Source organism: Crocodylus porosus, unplaced genomic scaffold (genome assembly GCF_001723895.1).
Source record: "Crocodylus porosus isolate Cpor-Errol unplaced genomic scaffold, CroPor_comp1, whole genome shotgun sequence".
Classification (NCBI taxonomy): Eukaryota; Metazoa; Chordata; order Crocodylia; family Crocodylidae; genus Crocodylus; species Crocodylus porosus.
In genome coordinates, this window is record NW_017728949.1 from 52,091,352 (window position 1) to 52,116,388 (window position 25,037).

Consider the following 25,037-nt stretch of genomic DNA (forward strand, 5'->3'; position numbering starts at 1 on the left):
TTGTGGCCCCAGGCAGAGAGCAGAAAAACACCCAGCCAGGCAAAAGTCATTTATTGGAATAAAACAAACGAGAGAACTAGCTGAAAATGTGGGGGTGGAAAGGTCCAGGCAAAAGCCCTGATGCTCCACCCCCCTGCCCAGGTGGAGGGCCAAGCCCCATCCCTGCCCCCCCTCCCATCAGCAGGACGTGGCACAGGGGGTCTAAGGGGAGGGGAACTGGGCTGTGTTACTTAAGCACCGTTATTATTCCCAGTTGGGGAATAAAAAGCTTCCCCCAGCAGCACTTGACTGTCCAGGGCCCTGTCCCTGTCCTGCCCAGCAGCTGCAGCCACCATCCCAGCTGAGCCAGGGAGACCATCCCCAGCCCAGCTGCGGTGGGGATGACACGCCGATTCCCACCCTCAGCTGCTGACAGTGGTTCCTGACTTGTCCAAGCCCCTGTGAGACCCCAGAAATGGGGCAGGACATGTGTGGAGCAAGCTCCCTGCCTCACAATGGCTTGTGCTCATCCCTGCTGGATGAAACTTTGACTCCCCATGCTCAGCCCACAGGACTGGGCACTTCTGTGAGGGACAGGGACCAAGGAGACCCTGGCTGGACTAGGGAACACGAAGGCACATCCTGGGGCTACAAGGCCTCTTGAGAAGACTAAGCTGCGAGTGGGGACCCGCTCAGGGCCAGGATCTCCCTGCCTCCTGGTACTGCGATGGAAAGGAGGCATTTCAGTTCCTCTTCTCCATGCCCTGGGTGTCCCCAGTCCTCACAGGAACAGTCTCTCCATCAGCTCTTGATGGGTCAGGGGTCCAGTGCTCTGGGCCATCCTCAGGAGATGAGCAAGGTGGTGTCCCTGAGTCTGGGCAGGCTCTGGAGTGTCTCCGCGGAACGGGCAGATCCGGCCCCTTCAGGCACTGTGCGTGGGCCAGAGGAGATGGATGAGTTTCTCGCAGTGCCGGGCCGAGGCGGGGCGGGGGCTGCGGGAGAGACTGGCCTGGAACCCATCGAGGGATGTGGCCCCCAGCTTCTCGCTTGCCTTGAGAGACACCAGCACCTGGGAGAGGAATGGGAAGCCATGCCAGTCACACAGCACCCCCCACCCGCAGCCACCACCTTCCCTCCCAGTTAACCACCCTTGGCAGGGGGAGGCCCCTGGCCCATCCCTATATCCCCTGCTGCTGCCTTGCCATCGGTTGTCACTGATTGCCAAAAAAGGGCAACCCCAAACTATGACAGTGAGGATACATGCAGGCCGCAGCTGTGGGGGGAAAGCAGGCCTGGCATGGAGCTGGACACAGTTGCGGGGATTAGGGACATTTCCCTGCTGTGCCACTGACCTGCCACAGGGCCTAATCTTGTCTCTTCACAGGCCAAATCCAGGCCATGGACTGGAGGTTACCAGCCCCTGAGCTAGGTGACCTGCAAGAGTGGGCACCCTGCTGCACCGGTACCAAGAGCGGGCCAGGCAGCCTGCGCGTGGCATGTGATAGATGGAAGAGAGGACAGGGAGAACCATGGGGCAGGGAGCAGAAAGCAGAGCAGGGGATCGGAGAGGGAGCAGAAAGCAGAGCAGCTGCTTTGGTAGGGAGCACAGGTCAGGGAGCAGAAAGCAGAGAAGCAGATGGGGCAGAGGGAGATGCGGAGGCCACAGGCAGTACCTGGCGTATCCCAGGCTGGCGGCTGAGGGCCCGCAGGGCGATGAGGGCAGCCTCCCTCACCACGGGCTGGGAGTCGTGGCAGGCGCGGTGCAGCAGGAGCCGGGGGACCTTGTTCTGGATGAGCACGTCTGCCAGCTCGGCTGAGTTGCGCCCCAGGTTGCCCAGGGCCGAGGCAGCGTTGCTGCGGGTCCTGGCCTGGGGGTCTCCTAGCAGCCGCACCACGCAGGGCACGGCCTGGGCCAAGCCCTGCACCAGCCCGCCAGCCTGGTAGGCCGCGTTGCCCACAGCAAAGCTAGCTGCCCTACGCACGGCCCCATCGGGGTCACCCAGGAGCTCCAGCAGCCGTTCCAGCAGCCCGGCTTGGCCCCCGGGGAGGCCCAACTTGTGCCGCAGCAGGTTGCCCACGAGGCTGCAAGAGCCGGCACGCACCAGGGGCTCTGGGTGGCCCAGCAGGCGGCTCAGGACCTGGCCAGTGCTGTCGGAGCCACCCAGCAGGCCGTGGAGGAAAGGCAGGTGTGCAGGACTGGCCCGCGCCACCTGGGCCAGTAGGGCCAGCAGCTGGTGCGTGGGCTGGGCATGGGTGCCAAGCAGGACGGCTGACAGGAAGGCAACATCCGGCTCCGATGCCACGGCCACAAACTGCCCCACTGCCCGCTCATCGCGCAGGGCCAGGTGGCAGAGGAGGCTCAGTGGCAGCTCCGTGGCTGGCAGGGGCAGGTGGTGGCAGCAAGCCTGGCGGGGACAGAGAGAACAGGGTACTAACTCAGCAGGGCCACCCCACACCTGCTGTCCTGGAGCCACTGGGTAGGGCTGGACTGGCTCCTGTTCCTGGCACAGGGACATCTCGACTGGCACTGGTCTGGCAAGGCCAACCCCACTCACCACAAAGCAAACATCCAGGGGTGCCATGGGTTTGGCTCAGGTCTGTCCTGCCCTGTCTCCTGTGTCCCGGGGCAGAGTGGAGCTGGAGGGCGAATGCTCAGGGCTGAGCGGGGCTTTCCCCTGTTCCTCCAGCATGGAGGGTCCCAGCAGGGCTGGTACACAGGCCGTGCCCCTCAATCCCTGCCCCAGCACTCCCCGTGCCCCTTTCCTCCCCGCACGTCCAGTCCCTGCTGGATCCAGCTGCGCTCTCAGCTCCGCCACATCTGGGGCCACAAGTACCCCCTTGAATGCCCCACGGGGGGACAGGACGCCCTGGGCTTCGTTGGCAGCTGCCGGCCTGTTCGTCCTATGCCAGGACCCCTGCTCTGTCTGGGCGGAGACAGGCAGGAATAAATCCCCGGGGACTTTCTCTTCCCCGTTCAGTGCGGTGCAAACCCTGCTCCTGTCCCCTTCCGCATCTCTCCTAGGCCTGGCCTCAGTCTCTGCTCCTAGGGAAAACCCTCCGCAGCCCCCAGCCTCCTTGCTGCCCTGCTCTGCACCTTCTCCAGCTCTTCTCTCTCCTCCTGGGGCTGCAGGGAGAAACCAGTTCTGCCCCTGGCCTTGCTGGCTTTGCCCACATGCTCCACTGTGCCTTGGCAGAAGCCTGCAGCATGGGCACAGCCAGATGTGGGCACCAGGCACTCCAGGTAGGAAATGAGAAGGGAAGGAGGCAACCCAGGGTCCCACCTGGGAAACGGAAGGAAAGAGCACGGGGCAGTGGGGAGAGGGGAAGGGGGGCCAGGTACCTGCAGCAGATGGGTAGGGATCTCAGCTTTGCTTGCGGCCTCCACCACCCGCGCCAGGGTTTCCTCATCCACCTCCAAGGCGAAGGGGAAACACAACAGCTGGCAAGTCTGGAGCACTACAGCAGCGACCAGCCCAGGGTCCCCATCCTCACCTGCCTGCCTGCAGCCATGACAGAGCACACAGCTTAGCACAGAGGCCACACTGGGGTGGCAGAGGTTCACAGGGGCCCGCAAGGTGTCCAGCTCCAGCAGTGGGGCACCGTCAGCTGCACCATGCATGTTCCAGTGCCCCTGAATGCCACTGGTGCCCTACCCTGCCCTGGCCACCCCTGTGCCCAACTCACGTCTGGGTCAAGCGAAGCAAGAAGGCGGGAGACAGCAGCTTGCGCAGGGTGGCCAGGGTAAGGCTGCCGGGCTGGGCCAGCTGCCCGAGGCAGAGGTGAGGCTCCCGGGTGAAGACGAGGAGCGCCAGGTTGAGGAAGAGCAGGGTCCCTGCAGTCACAGGGGTTGGCAGGGAGGGCCGGCTAGCACCACCTGGGCCCTGACTCCGCGCCAGCCCCAGACCCACCGTGGCTACTGTGATTCGAGCAAATCGACCAGGGAGTTGGTAGCTCGATCAGGCAGTCAGCTGCCATTGCACTGAGCTGCCCCCCTGCCATTCAGCTCCATGTGTCAGGGGGTTGAAGCCCCTGCCCCAGAGGCATTGGGTGCTGGCTGCAGCCCAAGCTGGGGCTGACCCCAGGGTGTGCCAATGAACCTGCCGGGACTCAGCCATGCAGGATCCCAGCTGAAGGCTCTTGCCCCCACTCATGCTGCCTTGGGGAGGGGCAGGGAAGGATTTGCCCCCTGCTCAGGTTGGCTGGGCTTGCGGGGGTTCCCCTCCCTCTGCAGCAGGGGCAAGGCCTGTGCCTGGGCTCTCTCCAGCACCCACCAACCCCCCTGGCAGCAGCAGGACGTTGGGCCACGGCCCCCTGTACTCTGGGGGCAGGGGCAATGCTTAGGGTTGTGTCAGGGGTATCTGTTGTGAGGCTCCAAGATTGCACATGGGGTTGTGGTCCAGGTGGGTTTGGACAGGGCTGATCCTGCCTTGGGCTGGACATGACCCTGCAGCTCCCTGCCAGCCCCACTTGTCTGTGACTTTTATGATTTCTCCCACAGTGCAGGATGCAAGGCACTGGGGCAGACAGCATGGGGCACATGGTGGGATCCTGTGACAGAAGCCTGCAGCCGAAGCCCCACGGCCCGGTCAGGAGCTTCGGCCCAGAGTGTCAGTGGCAGGCCCAGGGGCATATGCAGGGTCTGTGACAAGCAGGGAGCTGTCATGCCTGCTCCCCACTTCCTCCAGCTCCTGTCAAGGCCCGGGCACAGGCACAAGCTTGAGGCCTCCAGACCCCAGAGAACTGCCCTCTCCGGAGCCAAGCCCCCAAGCCAACTGGAGCACAGCTCCCACCTGCCCAGACCCATCCACAAAGGTCTGCTAGGAGCCGAAGCCGAGGCTCATCCAGCCTCTCCCAGCTCAGAGCAGACCCATGGAGACTGTGAGCCCCACTCCCCGGCAAGAGGAGCTGGAGCCCTGGTCCAGGCCACAACTGGTCAGCAGGGATCATGGAGGGTCCCAGAGGCCTGGCCACCTACCTTGAGGGGAGATGAGGTTCCAGTCTGGCTCCAGGGTGGGCTGGCCAGGCCGAGGCGTCTCACTCTCCATCTCAGGCTCTCCACAGGCCAAGCCAAGGGCCGCAGCAACCCGGTGCCACATGATGTCCCATAGTTCCGAGCCGGCAAAGCCCCACGCACCCAACCCCTCCTCCTGGCAGGGGGAGAGCCCGGATGCTAGGTCCAGATCAGGGCTCAGACTCCTCCAAGCCACATCATGACAAAGATGCCTTTTCTCTGGGACCCCCCAACACCTTTGAGCCCTGGCTGCGGCTGGGTGTGGACCCCAGTAACCAATCCCCCTGCCCCACGTAACCAGGGACCTAGAAGCAGGGCAGTGTGGGGGGCTATCCAAAAAAACCCTGCTGGTCATGAATGGCCTGGTCTGATCCCATCCACCCTGGCCCAGGCAAAGGAGGGTGGTACCTGGGCCAGGAGCTCCAGCAGGAAGAAGAGGAGTCCATCATAGAGCCCAGCACCCAGCGGTGGCGGGAGACACAGCTGTAAGAGAAGGGAGAGGGCAGGAGCTGGACCTATACAACCTCCACAGCCCCTCTACTTTCCTGGGGGCAGGGGCAGGGGCGATGCCCGGGGCTGTGTCAGGGATGACTGTGTTGTACATCTCTATGGTCACACGTGGGGTTTGGATGGGCAGGTCTGAACCCCAAATACTTTGTACTGAGCTGTTCCTGCCCACACCATGCCTAGAAAAGCCCTGGCTACTGCCACAGACCAGCTGGTGGGTGGGTGGGTGCTCAGTCCAGGCTTGTTTATGGACAATTCTGTGCTTTGTCACCTCGAGGCAGCCTGATGGGACCAACAACACCCAACCCCCCACAGGGCACCGACAGGGTCTTACAGCGGTCGTGGCCTAATGTAGAATTTGGGACCTTCATGACCACCCCCAGACCTCCCCCCTGGACACTGTGGATGCCCCATGCCCTGGGCTGGGTGTGGCCCCGGCCCAAGGGAGTTGGACACCCCAGAGTTAAATGAAGGGAGAGAAGTGCCTGTGACCAGTACCTGGGCATGGGCAGTGAGAGCGTTGGTTAGAGCCGCCGTAGCTTCCTCCCCGCCAAGATCGACGGCCACCCCGTGCTGGCAGAGCTGAGTCAGCAGGAATCCCGCGGCGCTCTGGGGCCAAATGGAGGGTTCAGGACCGGCTGCCTCAAGAGGCAGCCATGGCTCCCCTGCAGCCCCACATGGCCACCCCCCATCAATGTCAAGCACCTCCCCCCCAGAGCAGGAACAGTCAGACCAGCCCCCACTCCCAGACTGGGCTGTATCAAGCCAAGCCAGACCCCCCCAGCACTGGAGTCAGGGTGGGAGGGGGCAAGAGATGTGGGGATGGGGGCAGGAGGGGACGATGCACTCACGACGAGGGAGACAACAGCCGAACGGGTGAAGAGCTCACCAGCCTCAAGTGCCACCACATCAAGCCTGGAAGGAGGGGTGAGGAGAGGCTGAGAAGTCCCAGCCATCGCCTTCCCCAACCCCAGAATGCGGCCACCTCTGAAGAGCAACCGCAACACACACGTCCCCCCGACCCCTCAAGGGCATGTTGCTCTCAACAGCACAGCACAGGCAGACTGACCTGAGCCCCCTGGGGCAGAGAGGTACATACCAAAGTGCAGGGTGTGGGTAAGAGAGCACTTACCCGGGTGGGGGTGCCTGGAGCTGCAGGGTGAGCAGAGACAGGAGGTGCAGGGTGGCCTCTTGAGCCTGTCCCTGCACTAGCTCTGGCATCGGGACCTACCAGGGGAACAGTGCATGGTGTGGGGCACTGAAAGGGGACAGGCCCTGGGCAACCTGTCCCCTTAGCACCCTCCCAACCCTGGCCAGCATGAGCCCAGGCCATCTCTCTGCTCCTTCCCTGAGCTCCGCTCAGTGTCTCCATCATCCCCCAATCCAGCTGTGGGTCCCCTGTTCCCCTTCCCCTGCAGAGCCCACTTGCCCCAGGGGGTGCCGGGACCTACCTCTCCCTTCAGCAGCTGTGCCAAGGCCCCTGGCACTCGTGGCTCCATCTCCAAGAGGCGACACAGGCTCTGGCTGACGTGGCAGGCAGCATATAGGATCTGGGGGGAAGGACACTAGCCTTGACCCAGGCCCCGCAGCAGGGTGGGGGGTCAAAAAGACAAAGAACATGTTAGGAAGGAGGGAACTCAAGACAGAGAGGACCATGCTGCCCTTTATAAGCCCCCACAGTGTCCACATCTTGAATCCAGTGCCCAGGTCTGGTCCCCACAGCCCCAGAAGGAGAGGAGCTAGAGAAGCTGCAGAGCAGGGCAGCAAAGAGGCTGGGGGCTGTGGTGGGGCTTCCCTAGGAGAAGATACTGAGGCCAGACCTAGGAGAGATGCTAGAGGGGACAGGAGCAAGGTTTGCAACACACTGAACGGGGAAGAGAAAGTCCCTGGGGATTTATTTCTGCCTGTCTCTGCCCAGACAGAGCAGGGGTCGTGGCATGGGACAAGCAGGCCGGCAGCCGCCATCCAAACCCAGGCCATCCCGTCCCCCACATGGGGCATTCAAGGGGAAACTCATGGCCCTAGACCAGGGAGAGAGGAACAGGAAAACCCTGCTCAGACCCAGGCACTCACCTTCTAGCTCCGCTCTCTGCTCCTGGGATACAGGAGACAAGGCAGGACGGACCTGGGGTCTGAAGCAGCACAGGGCAGCTCAGATATTCTTATATGGGGCCCCCAGGACCACTGTCTGGACCCATCCCCAGCTCCTTGGCAGGCCCCAGCAGCAGGCTAAGGGACCCCTGAAAAAGCACTGCCCTGCAACCTGCTCACATGGGAGCCAGAGGATGCCCCAGTCCCTCCTGGCTGGTACAGGGTGGGCAGCAGGGACTTGTTAATGGGAATTGACTTTCCATTGACCAGCTAGGGGCAGGGTAGTTTCATAGTAGTTTCATAGCAGTTTGCGGTCAGAAGGGACCTGAACAGATCATCTAGTCTAAACCCTCGCCACTGGCCGGAGCACACGCTGGGATCACAATACCCCAGACAGGTGCTTGTCCAACCTCCTTTTGAATTTACCCAAGGTAGGAGAGAGGACCACTTCCCTAGGAAGTTGGTTCCAGATCCTAGCCACCCTAGCCAACAGTGAAATAGTGCCTCCTAATCTCTAACCTAAACCTATTCTCCAGCAGCTTCTGACCATTGTTCCTCGTCACCCCAGGTGCTGCTGGGGGGAATAGGGCCCTTCCTATTTGCTGATGATCTCCCCTAACGAGTTTGTAGGCAGCCACCAAATCCCCCCTCAGCCTCCGCTTGTGGAGGCTGAACAGGTTCAGGTCCCTCAGCCTCTCCACATAGGGCCTGTCCTGTTGCCCTCCAACCAAAGGTAGAGTAGGGCAGGGGTTCTACCAAGTAGCAGCCTGGCATGGAAAGGGGTGCCTTGGAGGAGACAGGGGGGCAGAGCCAGGGGGACCTCCCTGGGAGAGGATGGTGCCAGCACAGCCTGGCAAGGACTGCTCCCAGCATGTGGGAACAACAGCCCCCAGCACCAGGGCTGGGCTCTATCACCTGGAGCATCACAGACAGGTGCCCCACGCCCCGCTTCATGGGGCACCAATGCCCGAGGAGGGGACAGACAGAGGGACCTGGGTTGACCGTCACCTTGAGCCCATTCAGGGAGCAGGTTGGGCGCTCCAGCCTCTCCAAAAGCCGCCCCAGGACCTGGGGAGTCTTGGCCAGCATCTGGGCCACATGCTGGGCAACCTGCAGGAGGGAAGCCAAGAGCCTGGTGACCCCATGCCCTCTGGAGACCCCAAGGCAGGAGTGGATCGGGGGGGGGGGCACCTGCACCCTGATTCCTTTTCCACCCAAAGTTTAAACCCAACCGTTGAGAGGGCCAGGCTGAGAGAATCAATGAACCTCAGGGTTCAGCGTCATTTCCTGGATTTCTGCTCATCTTTCTCCACTCCCAGATGTGAAAGGTCTCCATGTTCCCCTGCTCAAACCAGCCTCTCCCCTGCAATCTACAGCTTGATCCCCACTCCTGCTCACATCTTCCTCCTACCCTCAGCCCTGAAGACTGGGTCTAGTGGTAGCAAAAACCCCTCGGCTCTTGCGGAACAGCATGAGCTCAGGTGTAGAAACGACTGACGGTGAAGTCTTGGAAGCGTTGCCAAGGTGCTCATGGTGAGATTTTCTTTTGTGAATCTGAACGGTGATGGCCGCAGGCTAGTGACATGCTGTTTTCTACTATTTTAGCTATTTTCTTGCCTAGGTTTCCTGGGTTTTTTAAATTTGAGATCTCACCTGAGCACGTCCCAATAATTCTGTGTGGTTTTGCTTTGATCTTAAAACAGAATAATACAGGGCCAGCCCCTAGAGGCTATTAGTAAAGTTTCTAGTTTCTCTTTAACTGGAAAAAATGTGTGTTGCGCTACCTGCAGTGACAGGCTGCACTACCTGCACCCCCCTTTTCAGACTCCTTGATTTTCCCCTGTCACTGCAATGGTGCCAGCAGCTGGCGACAGAGGAGCAGCTGCCATCCATGCTCTCACACAGCAAGGTGAAGCCCTGGGAGGAGGGGGGAGTTGTCACTGTGATGCTCCGGTGCTGTCCCCGGCCCCACTGCCCTTTCGGTCCCTGGAATCGAGTCTCTGCCCCCACAATGCCCTGGCTGAGATGGTCACACTCTCCCTCCCCGAATTCCCCCTGGGGTCAGATTTCTGCCCATCTCCTCCAAACTGTGCCCTGTTATACCCCAGCCACTTCCCACCCCAGAGGTGGCTGCGAGCATCTGTCAAGTCTTGAGGGACCCTGGCCATAGATCAGCCTGATGTGATCTCCGCTCTCAGCTCCTCTGTTGGAAAGGGATGTCCCCGCTGCACCCCCCCAGGGACCTCTGCCCAGAACAGCTGCAGCAGGAGGCCTAGCTTGACCTGCTTCTTGGCCTCCCGGCACCCGCTGCGCCCCAGTGGGATGCTGCAGGCCGAAGCCAGCGCTGCCATGAAGATGTCAGCCAGGCGCTCACTCTGCTCCTGTGTGGTCTTCGCCTCCTTCACTGAGCCTGGGATGCGAGGGAATCAAGGGAGACTCACAGACACGAGGAGAAACAAGATGGGGCAGATAATGCTGCCAGTGTGGAGAGGAGCCGGAGGCTGGAAAGCCCAGGGGGCTGCAGGTCAGGAGTGAGGGGAACCAGCAGGGCTTGGGGGGAGCAGGGGGCTGTGGGTTGGGAATGAGGGGCCCTGGCAGGGCTGGGGCGGCAGGGACTGCAGTGTGGGGCACCACGATGGCAGGCATGGAAAGAATCCATCCCAGCTGCTGCCCATTTCTGACTCTGCCCAGGGCTCAGGACTGTAGGTAGGAGAAGATGGGCAGGGCCCAGCCCTGGGCACCAATTTTGAGGAGGCACCAGAGCAGCAGTCCCTGGGGAGCTGGTGCCACAGCAGAACCCTGCAGTGTGGCATTCACTGCCTCTGCTAATCTTAGGAGCTTCCCCCATGACCTCCCAGCAAGAAGGAAGTAGGGAGCCCAGCCCTTAGGCCCCACTAAGCGGTGGGGTAGGGGCCAGGCTGGGGGAAGGGAGACAGGCCTAGCCCAGCCTGGAGCAGGGAAGAATGGCAACACAGCACATACCTGCTGGGATGGGCCACTCGCCAGAGGCCCCTTGGATGAGTGTATCCAGGAGGAGGTGGTGCTCAGCACACAGCCCTGCATAGAAGGAGCTGGCGACAGAGGAGCAGCTGCCATCCATGCTCTCACACAGCAAGGTGAAGCCCTGGGAGGAGGGGGGAGTTGTCACCAAGTGGGGAGGGACCTGGTGGGGCACCTACCTAGTGTTGAGCGGCCCAGGTCATATTCCCCAGGAAACCTGCAGGATTGGGCCCCCCACGGTAGCCCTAGTGCTGGGGGGTAGGTGAAGGGAAGACCAGTGGGACAATCCCAGGGGTCCCTGACTCCCCGAGGCACCAAATGGAGCTGAGCGAGGTGTGGAGGGGCTGGGAGCCAGTGGGGGTGGCATCCTCACCACGACACTTTGCTGCTGAAGCCGCCTCTCGCCATCCATGGGCTGACGAAGCAATCTGGGCAGCAGGGCCAGGAAGAGGTGGGTGGCCTCGGCAAAGATCTCCAGGCTGAGGAGAGGAAAGGGGTCAGTGGGGGACCAGGCAGAACCCCGTGGGAGTGGCAGGGGAGCAGAAGCAAGCCTGGGGAGCCCACAAGGAGGGCCAGGGCCCCCAGACCACCTCCCCAGGGTCCTGCCCCCTGCCCAGCCCCCAGGCCACCCAGAACCAGGAGCCGGGGCCCCAGCACTGATGTCCGTGTCCTTCTGAGTCTCTCCACTGCCTGCTGCATCCCCCGCACCTTCCCCTTGCTATGCTCCTCTCCTGGTTGAAATCACTGGTGAAATAACCCGTCATCACAATGACAAGGTCTGTCAGCACCATGATGCTCCAGGGTTGCTGTGGGAGCAGAGAAGACCAGTGCTCATGAGCCAGTGAGTACAGGGACCCTCCTGGCCAGGCACCATGTTCTGGCAAGGGCACAACCCTCCCCCAGAGACAGTGACCCCCAGGGGTGCCAGCTGGGCCGTGCCACACCAGCCCCCGGCCTGTGGCTGCGCCTGCTCACCTGCATAGTGCCAACACTGTCCAGGACCTGCCCTGCCAGGCCCAGCAGGACACGCGGCAGCTCCAGCTCCCGGCAGAGGTCGTACAGCTGGGCGGCGTCAGAGTGGCTGGACAGGAGGTTCCCTATGACACGCAGTGTGGGGCGCAACCGGGACGCCCCCTCCAGCATCCCCTCCAGCACCTGGGAGGGGAGAGACGAGGGGGATTGAGGGCACTGAGACTGGAGCCACCTGGTGCCAGCATTGCTGGGCATTCTAGAGCTGTGGGGACAGCAGGGAGCTGCACGATCACATCCAGCCCGAGGCAGGATCAGCCCCATCCAAAACCGCCTAGACAACCCCCATGTGCAACCACAGAGCCACACAACACCAGCACCCCTGATACAACCCTGGGCATCACCCCCACCTCTGCCCCTGGTCCTGGGATACAAGGGGGCCGTTGCCACCAACGTCCTGCTGCTGCCAGGGGAGTTGGTGGGTGCTGGACAGAGCCCAGGCCCAGGCCATGCCCCCACTGCAGAGGGAGAGGAAACCCTCCCAGGCCCAGGCCAGGCTGAGCAGGGGGCAAATCCATGCCTGCCCCCCAGCTGCCCAAAGGCAGCATGAGTAGGGGGCAAGAGGCTGTAGTCAGGACCCTGTGGGGCTACATCCCAGCAGAAGTTTTGGCACAGCCCAGGCACAGTCCCAGCCTGGGCTGCAGCCAGCACTCAGCGCCTCTGGGAGGGCTTCAACCCTGAACCGGTGGGGGTGGGGAGCAGTCAGCTCAGCCTCAGCCTGGGACACCCCCCAGCAGAACATGGGCATCGCTGCGCCTCGACCCTCCCACCCAGCACCCATCCAGCCTCGCCTGGGACCCTCCCATGCTGCAGTGCCCCCAGCTCTGGCATCTCCCTGTGGCCGCCCTACTTGGGCAGTGAAGAAGTGTTTCCTGAGATCCAGCCTCAACCTGCCTGGCTGCAACTTCCATCCCTGGTTTTACAGAAGAGAGCAACCTCTGTCCTGCTCTCTGCAGAAGAGAAGTTGTTCTTTGTCATCTCAAAGGGCCCCCTCCACCTGACGGAAACGTTGGAGCCCTGTGCCCCATACTTACCTGCTGGCTGGCATGGTCCATGCGGGCACGCAGGCGTGGTAGGAACCCGGGGTCCTCCAGCAGGCTCAGGGGTGCGCTCAGCTGCAGCCGGGATGGCTCTGTGGCCTCCACCAGGTGCTGCCACTCCTCATCGCTGTCCAGCTCCTGGGTCAGATGTGGGTGGGGCACGGGGGACTGGCTAATACTGCCCCAAGTGTGTGCCCCCAGTGGGCTCCCTGTCTCCTCGGCCTGGGTGGGGGTCCAGCAGGTGGCTCACCTCGTTCTCCAGGGCTACAGCTTCGATGCTGCGGCGGCCACGGCGCCCTGCTTTGCCCGTTCCCGGTGGTGGGGGGGGCCCCGGCCCTGGGAACTCCCGCTCGTAGTCTTGGGTGATGCAGTGCTCCCTACCCAGGGCAATGGTGCTGTTAGGGGCTCCACGCATGTCTCCCCACGCATGCCCCCCCACACTCTCTTCAAGGAGAGACTGGACAGTTACCTTGCTGGGGTTACCTAATCCCCAGTTATTTTTCCTGCTTGGTGCAGGGGACTGGACCTGTTGTTCTTCCAAGGTCCCTTCTGAACTTACAATCTATGAATCAGCCCTCACCCTGGCGTTGGTGGGGGCTCGTCCACCTCCCACTCCGTCCTGCTCGGCTCCGGTCCCTGGGTGGTGCGGGGCCCGTCCACGAGGGCTGCTCTAGGCCTGGGGCCTGGCCCCCCTTTGCCACTGGGATCCTGTCTGCCTGTTGACTCCGTCTTTGCCTGCTGCTGGGAAGCCGGCCGGAAGGGTCACAGCTGCCCTGGACCAGCCAAGCCCAATGCTTGCTGCCCCATCCCATCCAGCTGTACAGGGACCTCACCCAGCCCTAGCGAGAGCACTGGCACACAGGGCTCTCATGGTGGCATAAGGGGAATCACAGACACGCAGGGGTCTCACACCAGTATAACAGTGTCCCGCTGCTGTAGGACTCAGGGGCATGGTGGTACAACTGCCTCCCCCAGGGTAATTTCAGCCTGTCTGCAGTCAAACAACTCAGGGCCCAGCCAGCCCGTCCCTCCTGACCCTCACCTGCTGGGGCAAGATGCTACGCAGGACAGCTGCCCTCTGCCTGCCCCAGCCCCGGGCATGGGTGCCCAGAACCGCTGGCAAACCTGGGAGCCATAAGAGCTAGCCCAGACCATGCCATGCTCCAACCACCCCTTGGGGCCCACCGGTATGAGCACCCTCCCACTGCCACCTCCGACTCGCCCCAACCCAATCAATGGCCCTGCACCTTTCTTCTGGTTTCCTCGGCCATCCTCTGCCTCGCCTTCCGCAGGATCTTGGACTGGCCTCGCCGAGGGGCCAGAGTGTGGGCTTGCCTCTCCTTCAATGCCTGCAGCTCCGGAGGCAGCTTGCTAGTGAAGGGGTTGGGGATCCCCTGCTCCTCTGTGTCCTCAATGACTGGAAGAGGGATGGGGGGGGTGTTAAGGCCAGTTAGCCCCAGCCCCCACAAGCCATGAGGGGAGGTGGCAGCAGGGCCTGGGAGACTGGCAGCCCCTGGAGGGGCTTGGGGAAAGCCAGGGAGAGGCTGGCGGCCACAGTCCCAGGGCAGAGGTAGGAGGTAGCAATGGCAGTGTGGCCAGGGGCAGCAGGTGCAGGTACTCACTGGTGACATGTCCGGTGAGGAAGGGGTGGCCCAGCAGCTCCGGCCATGACAGGCGTTGGCAGGGGTCCTTCATCAGCAGGCCCTGCAGGAAGCTCTGTGCAGCACCAGGCACACACCGTCACTCTCCCCGCAAAGTCCTACAGCCTTGCTGCCCCCCAACCCCCGCTGCCAGCCCTGGGAGACGATGAGTGGGCAGTAGTGATTACAGCACCCTGGATGCCCGGCTGTGGGAAGTGTGGAAGAGTGGCTAGAGCCAGGAGAGGAGGATTAAGAGCCAGGACACAAGGGTTCTGCTCCAGGGGCATCAGTCAGGGACAGCTGCTATGCCCTTGCAAGCCCTGCAGGCACCCGACCTGCAAACCCCCTCCATCCCACACCGGCGCCTGCAGCCGTCACCTTGCAGGGGGGGCTCATGCTCTTGGGCCACCTGACGGGGTCGCTGACGATGAGGCTGACGAGCTGGAAGATGCTGGTGGTGTAGAAGGGGGGCGCCCCAACCAGCAGCTCGTACAGGATGCAGCCCATGGACCAGAGGTCAGCCGCGTGGTCGTAGGGCTGCTCCTGCACCAGCTCAGGCGCCATGTACAGCGGCGTGCCCTTGATGGATGTCAGCACCAGAGTGTGGATGCTCATGGCCCGGGCAAACCTACCAGATATGCCCCAGGCCTCAGTGCTGGGACAGGGAGCCTCAAACCTGTCCCCCAAACCAAGGGATGTTCCCCGCCCCACAAAAGGCGTGTTGCCCCGCACTACCCAAAGTCGCAGAGCTTAATAACGCCGCCTTTGCCCAGCAGGATGTTCTGGGGCTTCATGTCACGGTGCAGGATGCGGTGGGAATGCAGGTAGTAGAGGGCTGAGACCAGCTGAGCGGCAATGGCCTGTACCTGCAAGATGCAGTAACTGAGCCCCCCCATCCCATCAAGGCCCCCAACCGACTCCCCCCGCCCTGCGCAGACCCCCATACTCAGCCCAAGCTGGACCTCTCTGTGCCTCAGTTTACCCCGCCATCAATCGGGAACGGCTGCCCCCATGAGCCCTGCAGGCACCCGCCCCCCTGCCCCATCTCTGCTGCGCCAGAGGTACCTGCTCCTCAGGCAGGCTGCCATCGTCCTCCAAGATCTGGAAGAGCTCCCCCTCCGCGTAGTCCGTCACCACCACCACCTGCGGCGGGGCAGCAGCCCTGTCACAGCCCGGGTGGTGACTCGCTGAAGCCCCCAGACTCGACCCATGGAAGCAGCCCGCCCCCCAGCCTGTGTCCGACGGGGGGCTCCAGACAGAAGCCAGGTCTGGTCCCACTCAGCCCCCCTCACCTCCTTGTCGGTCTCAAAGCTGTCCAGCATCTGGATGATGTTGGGGTGGTGCAGCCCCCGCATGATCTCGATCTCCCGCTGCAGGTTCCTCAGCTCCTTCTCCGAGCGCCCCAACTTGGGGATGAACTTCAGGGCCACCACCTGCCCGGGCCGGCGCAGGCGTGAGCCTGGGAGCCCACCACCCGAAGTCCTCGAGCCGGGGGTAAGGCCCTTCCTGCCCCCGAGGCAGCACCGCCCGGGCGGGGGGATGCAGCGCGGGACGGACCCTCACCTGGGCGCTGTGCTTGCGGCGTCCCTTGTACACGCGCCCGAAGGAGCCCTCGCCGATGACCTCCAGCACGTGGTACCTCTCCATGGCGACACGGCGGCCCCACCTGCCACGGCACAAGGGTCGGTCCCGTCCCTCCGCCCTGCCACGGGTGTCCCGCGGGGCCTTGGTCACATCACGCAGCCTCCCGGCGGGAAGAGAGCCCTCCCTGCTCCCCTGCTCCTCCCTCCGCTCCCCCTTCTCCTGCCCCGCCATCGTCTTTCCCTTTCTACGCCCCCCCGGGACCCCCGACCGACACGCACCGCCCGGGCTGCCAGTGCGCCGCCGGACAGAGCGACCCCTTCCCCCGCTCAGGCACCTCCGAGGACGCCCCCGCTAGGCCCCCTCAGGCCCCCGCCGCGTCGGCACTGCTTAGCAACGGCCGCCTGAGTTTAGCGGCAGAAGGGGCTACGTCGCGGCGCGCTTCCGCTTCCGGGTGAGGTGAGGCAAGATGGCGGCGGCCGGCGGCTGTGCGGAGGAGGCAGCGGTGGAGGGGTAGGTAACCATAGTGACTGCCCCTCCCGCTCACGCTGCCTTGGCGGGGGGGCATGGATTCCACCCCCCCCCCCCGTCGGGGTGGGGGGACACGGCTTGTGCCTGGGTTTCCTCCAGCCCTCCTGGCAGCAGCAGGCCGCTGGGCCGCTGGGTGGTTGGGGGGGGCCGGACGCGTCTCCGCGGCGCTGGGGCAGAGGCAGCCCCCCCCCCGTAACGCGCTCTCGGTCCCCAGGGCGCTGCCGTGCGAGGTGGAGGTGCTGGAGTCCATCTACCTGGATGAGCTGCAGGTGTCCAGAGGACACAGCAGGTACTGGGAAGGGCCCCCGCAGTCACCTTCCTCCCCTGACCCAGCTTGTGCCTACAAGGGGTTGATGTGTCCGGCCCTGCTGTGGCGCTGCGAGTCCAGGTGGACAGGTGCTGTGGGTCCCCGATATACTATCGCCCTTTGTCTGGGCGTTTCTAGCGGCCCTGCCCCTGCACCACCTTCAGTAGGGGTCTCCCCCCATGGGACTGGGACAAGTGCCTCAGGGGCTGCGCCAGCCACGGCCCATGTCGCTCTCTGGCCTCACCTGCGCCTCCCTGCCTGCCAGGTCTGAGCCCTGGGAGATCTGCATCACCCTCCACCCGGCCACCGCCGAGGACCAGGACTCGCAGTACGTGCGCTTCACCCTTGGGCTTGCTGTGCCCCCGCAGGTAGGCCCGGGAGCCGGCTGCAGGGATGGGGCGGGTGCTGTGCCTCACCGTGGGCCCTGCTCACCTCCATTCGCTTGCTTCACAGTATCCCAACAAGGCACCTAAGATCTCCATCCGGAACCCACGGGGGCTGTCGGATGAGCAGATCCACAAGTGAGTGCTGGGGAGGGTGGCGCAGCTTGGGAGGAGGTGCCTGACTAACTGGGGATCCATCCGCTCTGGTGCTGGGGCAGAGGCACAGATCTGCACTGCCTCTCGACAGGGAGTAGCGAGGGAGATGTGTATTTCGTGCTCCGCCCTTGTCATGTAGGATCGCTCCTCTTCCCACTCTGCCCGCCGTGGCGTGTGGGCACTGGGGAGCTAGATGGGCCTGAGCTCCCAAGTTGAGCTTCAGCAGAGCTGTTCCTACATCCGGCTCAGCTCTGTTGCTGGCCAGTCCAGCTGTTCCCATAGCTATCTCCCCGCTACGCAGCTGGTGAATCTGTCCCCTCAGCGACTGTTTCTGCTTCTTCGTTCCAGGATCTCCCAGACGCTGGGGCAGGTGGCAGAGGCCGGGTTGGGGACAGCAGTGCTGTACGAGCTGATCGAGGTAAGAGGGGGAGGCAAGGCCTGGTGTGAGATGCTAGGGTAAGGCAGAGCCTGCCACAAGCTTGCGTGAGCCCTTCCCATGGGCAGGGGAGGCCCGAGCTGAGGCTGTCATGGGGGCTGCATGGTAAAGTGCTCACTCTCTTCTCTCCCTCCACAGAAAGGGAAGGAGATTCTCACTGACAACAACATCCCTCATGGCCAGTGTGTGATCTGTCTCTACGGCTTCCAGGTAGCACCCCCGTGCACAGTGACGAGGCCCGTTGCCCTGGACTCCGAGATCCCCCAGCCCTGCCCTGCCCTGGGGGACAAACGCTGGCAGTGCCTTGCTGCCGCCAGGGGGCCCAGTACCCTGATAGAGCCCAGGCTGAGGACATGTTCCCGCTGCAGAGGGAGGGGAAACCACCCAGGTTTTCCCCAGGGGGGAAATTCCCTCCTGTCACCAATGCAGTGTGGAGCTGAGCCTGAGCACAGGGGCAAGAGTCTTTCCCCAAGACCCTGCGGGGCTGCATTGGCACAGTCTTGTCACAACCCCCCAACCTGGCATCAGACCACAGGGTGGGAGCTGTAGGGGTCAGGGGCAGGCTGAGGGCAGGGAAGGCCAAGTGGAGCCAGATGCTCTCCTTCCCAGCCCTTCAAACCCCAAGTGGCTTGGGAGTGGGCTCTAGGGTCCACTGGAGTTCTACCCAATGCTTTGTTTGCCTCGCAGGAGCGAGAAGCATTCACAAAAACCCGCTGCTACCACTACTTCCACTCGCACTGCCTTGCCCGCTATGCCCAGCACATGGAGCAGGAGCTCCGCGCCCAGCAGGAACCGCACCTGGCACCCCTGCCTGAGCAGGTAACTGGCCCTGGCCCTGGCCCTGGCGCTGGCTGCGATGCCAACAGCAGACTTTGCCCTTGCCCAGCATGCCCAGGCCCCATGAGCCCTGCCCAGCAGCTCCATGCCAGAGCCGTGGACTGGGTTTCATAGTTTCATAGTTAGGGTCAGAAGGGACCTGTGCAGATCATCAAGTCTGACCCCCTGCCATGGCAGGAAAGAGTAGGGTCCAACGACCCCAGTAAAGTTGGTTGTCAAGCTTTGTCTTAAATACTCCTGGGGTAGGAGCTAGCACCACTTCGCTTGGAAGTTGGTTCCAGATCCTAGCCGCCCTGACAGTGGAGTAGTGCCTCCTGATGTCTAGTCTGAATCTCCCCTCTGCCAGCTTGTGACCGTAATTTCTAGTCACTTGTGGTAGTGCTCGGGGGAACAGGGACTCCCCCAATGCCTGCTGGTTCCCTCTGACTAGTTTGTAACAGGCCGCAAGATCCCCCCTCAGCCTTCTCTTGTAGAGGCTGAACAGCTTCAGGTCCCATCGCCTTTCCTCGTACGGCCTGGGTAGTGGGGGACGCTCTCATTTGCACCTGCATCCCTCCTGAAGTCCAGCGCCCAGAGCTGCGGCCTGACCGGTGCCGCATAGAGGGGGAGGATCACCTCCTTGGACCTGCTTGAGATGCATCTGTGGATGCATGACAAGGTGTGGTTGGCCTTCCTGACTGCGTCCCCACACTGCCGGCCCATGTTCATCTTGGCATCAATAATGACTCCAAGATCCTTTTCTGCCTCTGCCCTGACAAGAAGGGAGTTCCCCAGCCTGTAGGTATGCTGCTGGTTCTTCCTCCCCAGGTGTAGCACCTTGCACTTGTCAGTGTTGAATCCCATCCTATTCTCATCCACCCACCCCTATAACTGTCTAGTTCCAATTGTAGCCTATTCCTTCCTCCTAACGTGCCCACATCCCCCCACATCTTAGTGTCATCAGCTAATTTGAACAGGGTGCTTTTTACCCCCTCGTCCAAGTCACTGATGAAGATGTTGAACAGTGTGGGCCCGAGGATCGAACCCTGGGGTATCCCACTGCCCACATCCCTCCAGGCTGAAAATGACCCTTCCACCACCACTCTGGGTGTGGCCCTCCAGGCAGTTGGCGACCCAATTGACCATGTAGGTGCTGACACCACAGTCCCCAGTTTCATAATGAGAACGGGGTGAGAGACAGTGTCGAAGGACTTCCAAAAGTCCAGAAGGACTATGTCTACTGCTACCCCTGCATCTAATGATCTGGTGAGCTGATCGTAAAAGGCCACCAGGTTGGTCTGACAGAACCTGCCTCTAATGAACCTGTGTTGGTTGCCCCGAGCATAATCTTCCCCCCCAGCGCCTCGTGGACATGTGCCAGGATAATTCTCTCAAAAAGCTTACCCAGGATTGAGGTAAGACTGACTGGCCTATAGTTCCCCGGGTCCTCCTTCCTCCCTTTTTTGAAGATAGGAACCACAGTGGCCCTCTTCCAGTCCTCTGGCACCACACCAGAGCACCACAAGTGCTCATAAAGCCGTGCCAGGGGTCCTGCAATGACCATAGCCAATTCCCTCAGTACTCGGGGGCGGAGGTTGTCTGGACCAGCTGATTTAAATACATCCAGTCCCTCTGGAAGTTCCCTGACTAGATCTTCCCTGACCCATGGCCTAGGTGCGCCTCCCCTGGGGCCTGAGGGGGGCTGATCTGGTCCGTTTTCAGAAAAATGGAGGCAAAGAAGTCGTTAAATAGGTTAACTTTGTCATCTGGCATGTCAACCAAATCTCATAGCATGTCTTGCAGGGGCCCCACATTACCAGTACCTTCTTTTTGCCCCCTGTGTATTTAAAAAAGGGTTTCTTGTCCTTGATCTGGGAAGCTAGTCCTAGGGTGATGGGCTCCCTGCCAGCTCCAAGCATTAGAGATCACGGGAGCAACTCGCTGTGTTTTCCCTTGGTTTTAGAGCCACTGTGGGGCTGGTGCTCACAGCTATAACTTTTCCCTGGAACGTGTTTTCCGCAAGCAGAGATCCTCCTTAGCCATGTGACCCTGGACTTGATACTTGATGCCCAGGCTATTCCAGGTTTCTTATGTAACTGCCAGAGTTAGCAGCACCGAGTTGTCTCAAAGCCTTCTCAACCTCCCCAGCCTTTGAGCCAGGCTCCAGACAATCAGGCAGAGGTGGAAAACCACGCAGCTGACAGTTCAGCTGCCCGGAAAACAAACTGGAGACCCTTCTCTCCACATATCTGCCTGCAGCCCCTCCCCATCTCTGCAGTGCCTTAGACACTGCAAACCTCCCAGCAGTGGAGGCTCTCTGGGCACGAGGAAGCAGAGTGGGGATTGCCTGGCTCCTGGGGCAGACACGTGGAGATGGGCACTGCAGGGCCTGCCCTGTGACTGGGCACCATGTCTCTCTTGCCCCTGCAGGGACCTGGTGTGCAGTGCCCCGTGTGCCGGGAGACACTAATCTATGACCTCTCAGCGCTGCAGGCTGCACCGCCCCCACAGCACCCCTTGGTAAGTGGCACCTACCTGGCAGTCCAGCCCAGCTGGTCTGAGGACACAGTGTGAGGCATGGCCCTGCCCCTGCTGCCTAACCCAGGATGCTTTACAGGCCCCTCATGTATGATTTAATAGTCCTTGCCTTGCTTAGGGCTTGCCTGATCCATCCCCTTTACCTGGCCTTAAAACTGCCAGGCACCAGAGGCAGCGGTTACAGGGGCATGGGCAGGGGCTGATGCACCCACTGTCTACCTCTAGGAGCAGTACAGGCCTGATGCAGAGGCACTGCGGCAGCAGGCAGAGCTGCGCCTCATTTACAAGCGACAGCAGAGGAAGGGGGGCATCATCGACCCAGAGGCTGAAAGGAACCGCTACTTCATCAGCTTGCAGGCAGTAGGTGGTAGGGACAGGCATGTGGGTGGCTACAGGCCCTGGCAGTGTGGGCTGCTCGGGGCGGGGGCATAATTCTGTCATACTCTTGCTGGGGCTTTTGGCTGCTCCAGGCCAAGGAGGCTTTTCACCACAACTCAAGGTCTTCAGGCAGCCTCGTAGGCTCTGGCTGTGAGACTGGAACAGCCAGCAGAGCCTGAAGACCAGGCAGTAGTCACGGGCTGCTGTCCCCAGGAGCCTGAGGTCAGCCTGGCAGCCATACCCCCTTGTCATTGCTGGCTTCCCTTTTTCAGCCTCCAGCTGCCTCTGAACCAGGCCCTGTCCCCCCACTGGAGCTGCCAACCCCAGGGGCTCCTGAGCTGCCCTGCCAACTTACAGGTGGTGCCCCGGACCCACCTGATCCCTCTGGAGCCCCTGTGTTGAAGGGAGAAGCCAGGCACCCAGACAACATGTCTGTGCCTGTGGAGCAGCAGAACAGGAGAGAGCGGCGACCGGGGCCCAGGGCCCAGCCCAGGCCTGCAGGCAGTGACTCAGATACTTACTACCGAGCCCGGGGGTTTGGCCGGAGACCGGAGCGGTGGGAGGACAGGAGCCAGAGGGCCACCAGGCGCTGCAGCCAGGAGCACCCCCGGCCGCATGCCAGAGCCCAAGCGTCTGTCTGTGCCAACAAGGAAGAGCCATGCCAGGACAGCGCCACAGGGGCGACAGTTGTGAAGGAGGAGAGCAGTAGCGAAGGGGCCTGGATGCCAGAGCAGGCAGCCAGCACCCGAAGCCAAGAGAATGAGAAACTGGCACTGAACCACTCCAAGCCCCAGCCCTCCCCCAGCTGGCAGGGCCCCTCCCCAGCGCGGGACTGTGGGAGGTGGGGGAAGGCACGGGAGCGGGGTGCCCACTCCCGTGGGCCTCGAGGGAGGGGGGCCTTCCGGCCTGGCAGCAGGCGGGAGCCCCAGGTCCTGGAGACCGAGAGCGGCTCCTAGCAGGAGTGGCCGGGGGCTGGGGCGAGGGTGGGGGAGACTAATAAAGGTTCTGTTGGCCTAGCAGCACCCAGCTTCCCCCCCCATAGAGAAGTGGGGGCAATGCCAGTGCCTGGCAGGGTCTGGGCCTGATCATGGCGCTGTCTTTGCCTCAAGGAGCTGGGGGCTGCTGGACCACTGCTGTTAACAAGGGGCTGGTGCTGATGCAGCGCCCTGGTCCCCCATGCAGCCCTTTGCCAGGCTGATTCCTGCGGGTGCCAGCTGGTGTGCTGGCCTCCCTGCCCAGCTCTACTGAGCTGCAGCAGCCATGCCCACAGTCCCCCTGGATGTGAGCACTGAGGTGGGGCTGGGGCCTTCCCCAGGGTTCTGGCCAGCTTTGCTGGTGCTAGCGCTTCTCTGGTGCACTAGTTACCTGGAGCCAGGAGTATCCCTTCAGCCATGAGCTCGTGGCCAGCCTGGAGCCAGGGCAGAGACTCCAGTGCTGCCGTGTTCCTGCTGGAGCCCCTGCTGCCTCTGGGGCTCTCTGGAGAGAGCAGCGTTGTCTCCCTGGCACATCAATGGCTCTAGGCTGCACAAGTCTAATTACAATTCACCTCCCCTTCATCATTAGCACATCTGCCCCCCAACCTAGCCCCCTGCTTTGGCTTCTAGGCAACACATGGCCACATCTTAGCCCAGTGCCAGCATGACAGTGCTCCTGTTCAGCGCAGTCCTCCATTGCCTCCCATGTCAATGCAGTCTTGGCTTTTAGCCCCAGGGACAGTGGGCAAGGCTGGGCACTTCTCACCCTGATTTGCTGCTGCTCCCTGAGCTGGGAAGGAGATTCCCCCAGGATCTCTGCTGCCCTGGCACCAGCTGAGCTTTCCTTCCTGCACCTAGATGTCTGATATGCCCCCAACCAATGGGCATTGGACCTCGTGCTCTGTCACAGCTCCTTTGTGGCTTGGGGAAGAGGCTGGAGCCATCACAGGCAGCTTAGAGCTGAGCCATTTGGTGCCAGAGCCCCAGCCAAATATGGCACAGGATCTGGTTTCAGTCCTGGAGGGCTGGGCTTGAAGATTAAAGTCCACGCTTAGGAGTTCAAAGACAGCAGCCAGCGGGACCTGGGACACAGCAGCTGAAGGATGACACCTTCCTGCAGTGGCTGGGAACCCCACCAACTCCATTTCAACCTCCTCCTGCACCCTGAGACCAGGCTTTTGGTCTTTGCCTTGACTTCCCCAGTTGCCCAGTGGGCCTAACTGTACTGACCTACCTCACAGGGCTGGGTGAGGCTGAGCGCACTGGCGCTGCGCCCACAATTAATAGTATTAAAAGTGAGTGGGGTGACTGGCAGCCTCATGTCCTCTGTGCATAGGTGACAGGCCCAGGGCACGCCAGCAGGAGTGGGGTCGTGGTGTCCCAAGTCTGCCGTCAGCTTCACCACCGGAGCAGCACCAAAGCCATTCGTGGCAGCCCTGATACTCTACTTCCAGCTGCGTCGCAAACCCGTGGTCCCCCTGACCACAGCTTCCGGCCTACAGGGCCACGGGCTGCAAGGCAGGTTGCCGTTGTACCTATAGAGTTTGCAGCTGTCAGGGTTGTAGCCAAGGCTTCACGGTGCCCCCGTAGCCTTGCCCAGCCCGGGCATGTGACTGAGGGATAGAAGTCCTCAGCCCAGACACTGCTGGGCTAGTCGGCGTGTGGCAGCCAAGTTGAAGCTGACTCAGTTTCCCTACTGTTAGTACCTGGGCCCTCTGTTCCCCAGTACCGTGTTCCTGAGGGCCAGGGGCCCCCATGCCCCTCTCCACATGTGTCCTGCACCCACTGATGACAGCGAGTCTCTCTGGCAGGGCAGACTCTGGCATCCCTTGCTGGGAGGGGATTGCTGCCCCTAGTAGACCTGCCATATTCACCTGGCCACGGACTCCATTGCATGCGCCTGGCCAGCCAGTGACCATATCTGTGGCTCTAAGGCACCGGGCTGTAGGCAGCCTCGCCTAGTGGTTAGATCAGCATGGAAGGGCAGGCCCCATCTAATCCGGGACCCTGGGTCCAGAGCCACCAGGGAATCCAGAAGCAGTCCAAACAGAGCACAGGAGGCTGCGACCTGGGTCCCGGAGCAGAGGGGGAAACATGCTAGGAACAGAATGAGACCAGAGAGCACAGGCCACGATCTGGCCACAGCTGGGCTGTGCCAGAGCTGTTTGACCCAGTGATGGGGGTTGATGGGGTAGATCAGAGCCTCCAGGTCCCTGGTGTGGGTTCAAAGGGGGACAGTGGTGGGCATGGGGCAGGACACGGCCAGGGGCTGGAAGTGCCACATGGGAAACTGAGGCAGGAGGGGGATCAGGGCTAGGATGAGGAATCTCCAGGCCTAGCGCAGATGGATGAGCAGGCTGGAGTCCCACAGGGCTGGGGCCAAGCTCAGCTCATCAACTCCCCCTCCACTGCTCACAGCCTCCTTGAGTATTGGCTCAGCCCAGGCTGCAGGGCAAGCACACTCTGGCCCCTGGGATGCAAGCCAGCGTGGGGAGCTGCAGCGGGCAGCCACCTCCCCTGGGCATGGTGCCATCACCACTGCTTTATAGTTTCATAGTTTCTAGGGTCGGAAGGGACCTGAGTAGATCATCTAGTCCGACCCCCTGCCATGGCAGGAAACAATACTGGGGTCAAACAACC

At 61.9% G+C, this 25,037-nt stretch overlaps 2 protein-coding genes across 4 annotated transcripts; one reads left to right on the plus strand and one right to left on the minus strand.

Annotated features, from left to right (window-relative positions):
- Positions 1-153: 153 nt before the first annotated feature.
- Positions 154-16,040, minus strand: STK36 (serine/threonine kinase 36). 3 transcript variants are annotated; one of them, XM_019554531.1, is made up of 26 exons: positions 15,861-16,040; positions 15,590-15,730; positions 15,363-15,440; positions 15,033-15,163; positions 14,676-14,925; positions 14,280-14,373; positions 13,905-14,074; positions 13,238-13,398; positions 12,908-13,034; positions 12,652-12,795; positions 11,564-11,743; positions 11,297-11,394; positions 10,962-11,067; positions 10,592-10,712; positions 9,871-9,998; positions 8,597-8,698; positions 6,949-7,047; positions 6,630-6,724; positions 6,349-6,412; positions 5,996-6,106; positions 5,399-5,473; positions 4,955-5,126; positions 3,664-3,811; positions 3,320-3,479; positions 1,653-2,384; positions 154-1,048 (listed from the first exon to the last, which is right to left on the minus strand). In XM_019554531.1, exons 1-26 carry the CDS (start codon positions 15,942-15,944, stop codon positions 902-904), a joined length of 3,918 nt encoding a protein of 1,305 aa, XP_019410076.1. In that variant the 5' UTR covers positions 15,945-16,040; the 3' UTR covers positions 154-901. The 3 variants fall into 3 exon arrangements, with proteins under 3 accessions (XP_019410076.1, XP_019410074.1, XP_019410075.1); XM_019554529.1 differs by having other exon boundaries at positions 4,955-5,207; XM_019554530.1 differs by having other exon boundaries at positions 10,571-10,712.
- Positions 16,041-16,308: 268 nt separating this feature from the next.
- RNF25 (ring finger protein 25) lies at positions 16,309-23,706 on the plus strand. The gene is made up of 10 exons (XM_019554470.1): positions 16,309-16,391; positions 16,624-16,698; positions 16,982-17,084; positions 17,170-17,237; positions 17,604-17,673; positions 17,830-17,901; positions 18,379-18,510; positions 20,938-21,027; positions 21,271-21,405; positions 21,696-23,706. The coding sequence occupies exons 1-10, from the start codon at positions 16,348-16,350 to the stop codon at positions 22,377-22,379; spliced, it is 1,473 nt and encodes a 490-aa protein (XP_019410015.1). The 5' UTR covers positions 16,309-16,347; the 3' UTR covers positions 22,380-23,706.
- Positions 23,707-25,037: the final 1,331 nt, after the last annotated feature.

Coding starts and splice junctions, on each gene's coding strand:
- STK36 (XM_019554529.1), bottom strand. CDS start 15,944: ATGGAGAGGTACCACGTGCTGGAGGTCATCGGCGAGGGCTCCTTCGGG. Junction 11,068..11,296: donor AGGAGCATAGCAAGGGGAAG/GTGCGGGGGATG, acceptor TCCTCTCCTCAG/CCTGGAGATCTTTGCCGAGG. Junction 5,208..5,398: donor TGCTGGAGCTCCTGGCCCAG/GTACCACCCTCC, acceptor GGGGTCCCAGAG/AAAAGGCATCTTTGTCATGA.
- RNF25 (XM_019554470.1), top strand. CDS start 16,348: ATGGCGGCGGCCGGCGGCTGTGCGGAGGAGGCAGCGGTGGAGGG. Junction 17,238..17,603: donor TCGGATGAGCAGATCCACAA/GTGAGTGCTGGG, acceptor TCTTCGTTCCAG/GATCTCCCAGACGCTGGGGC. Junction 17,674..17,829: donor TGCTGTACGAGCTGATCGAG/GTAAGAGGGGGA, acceptor CTCCCTCCACAG/AAAGGGAAGGAGATTCTCAC.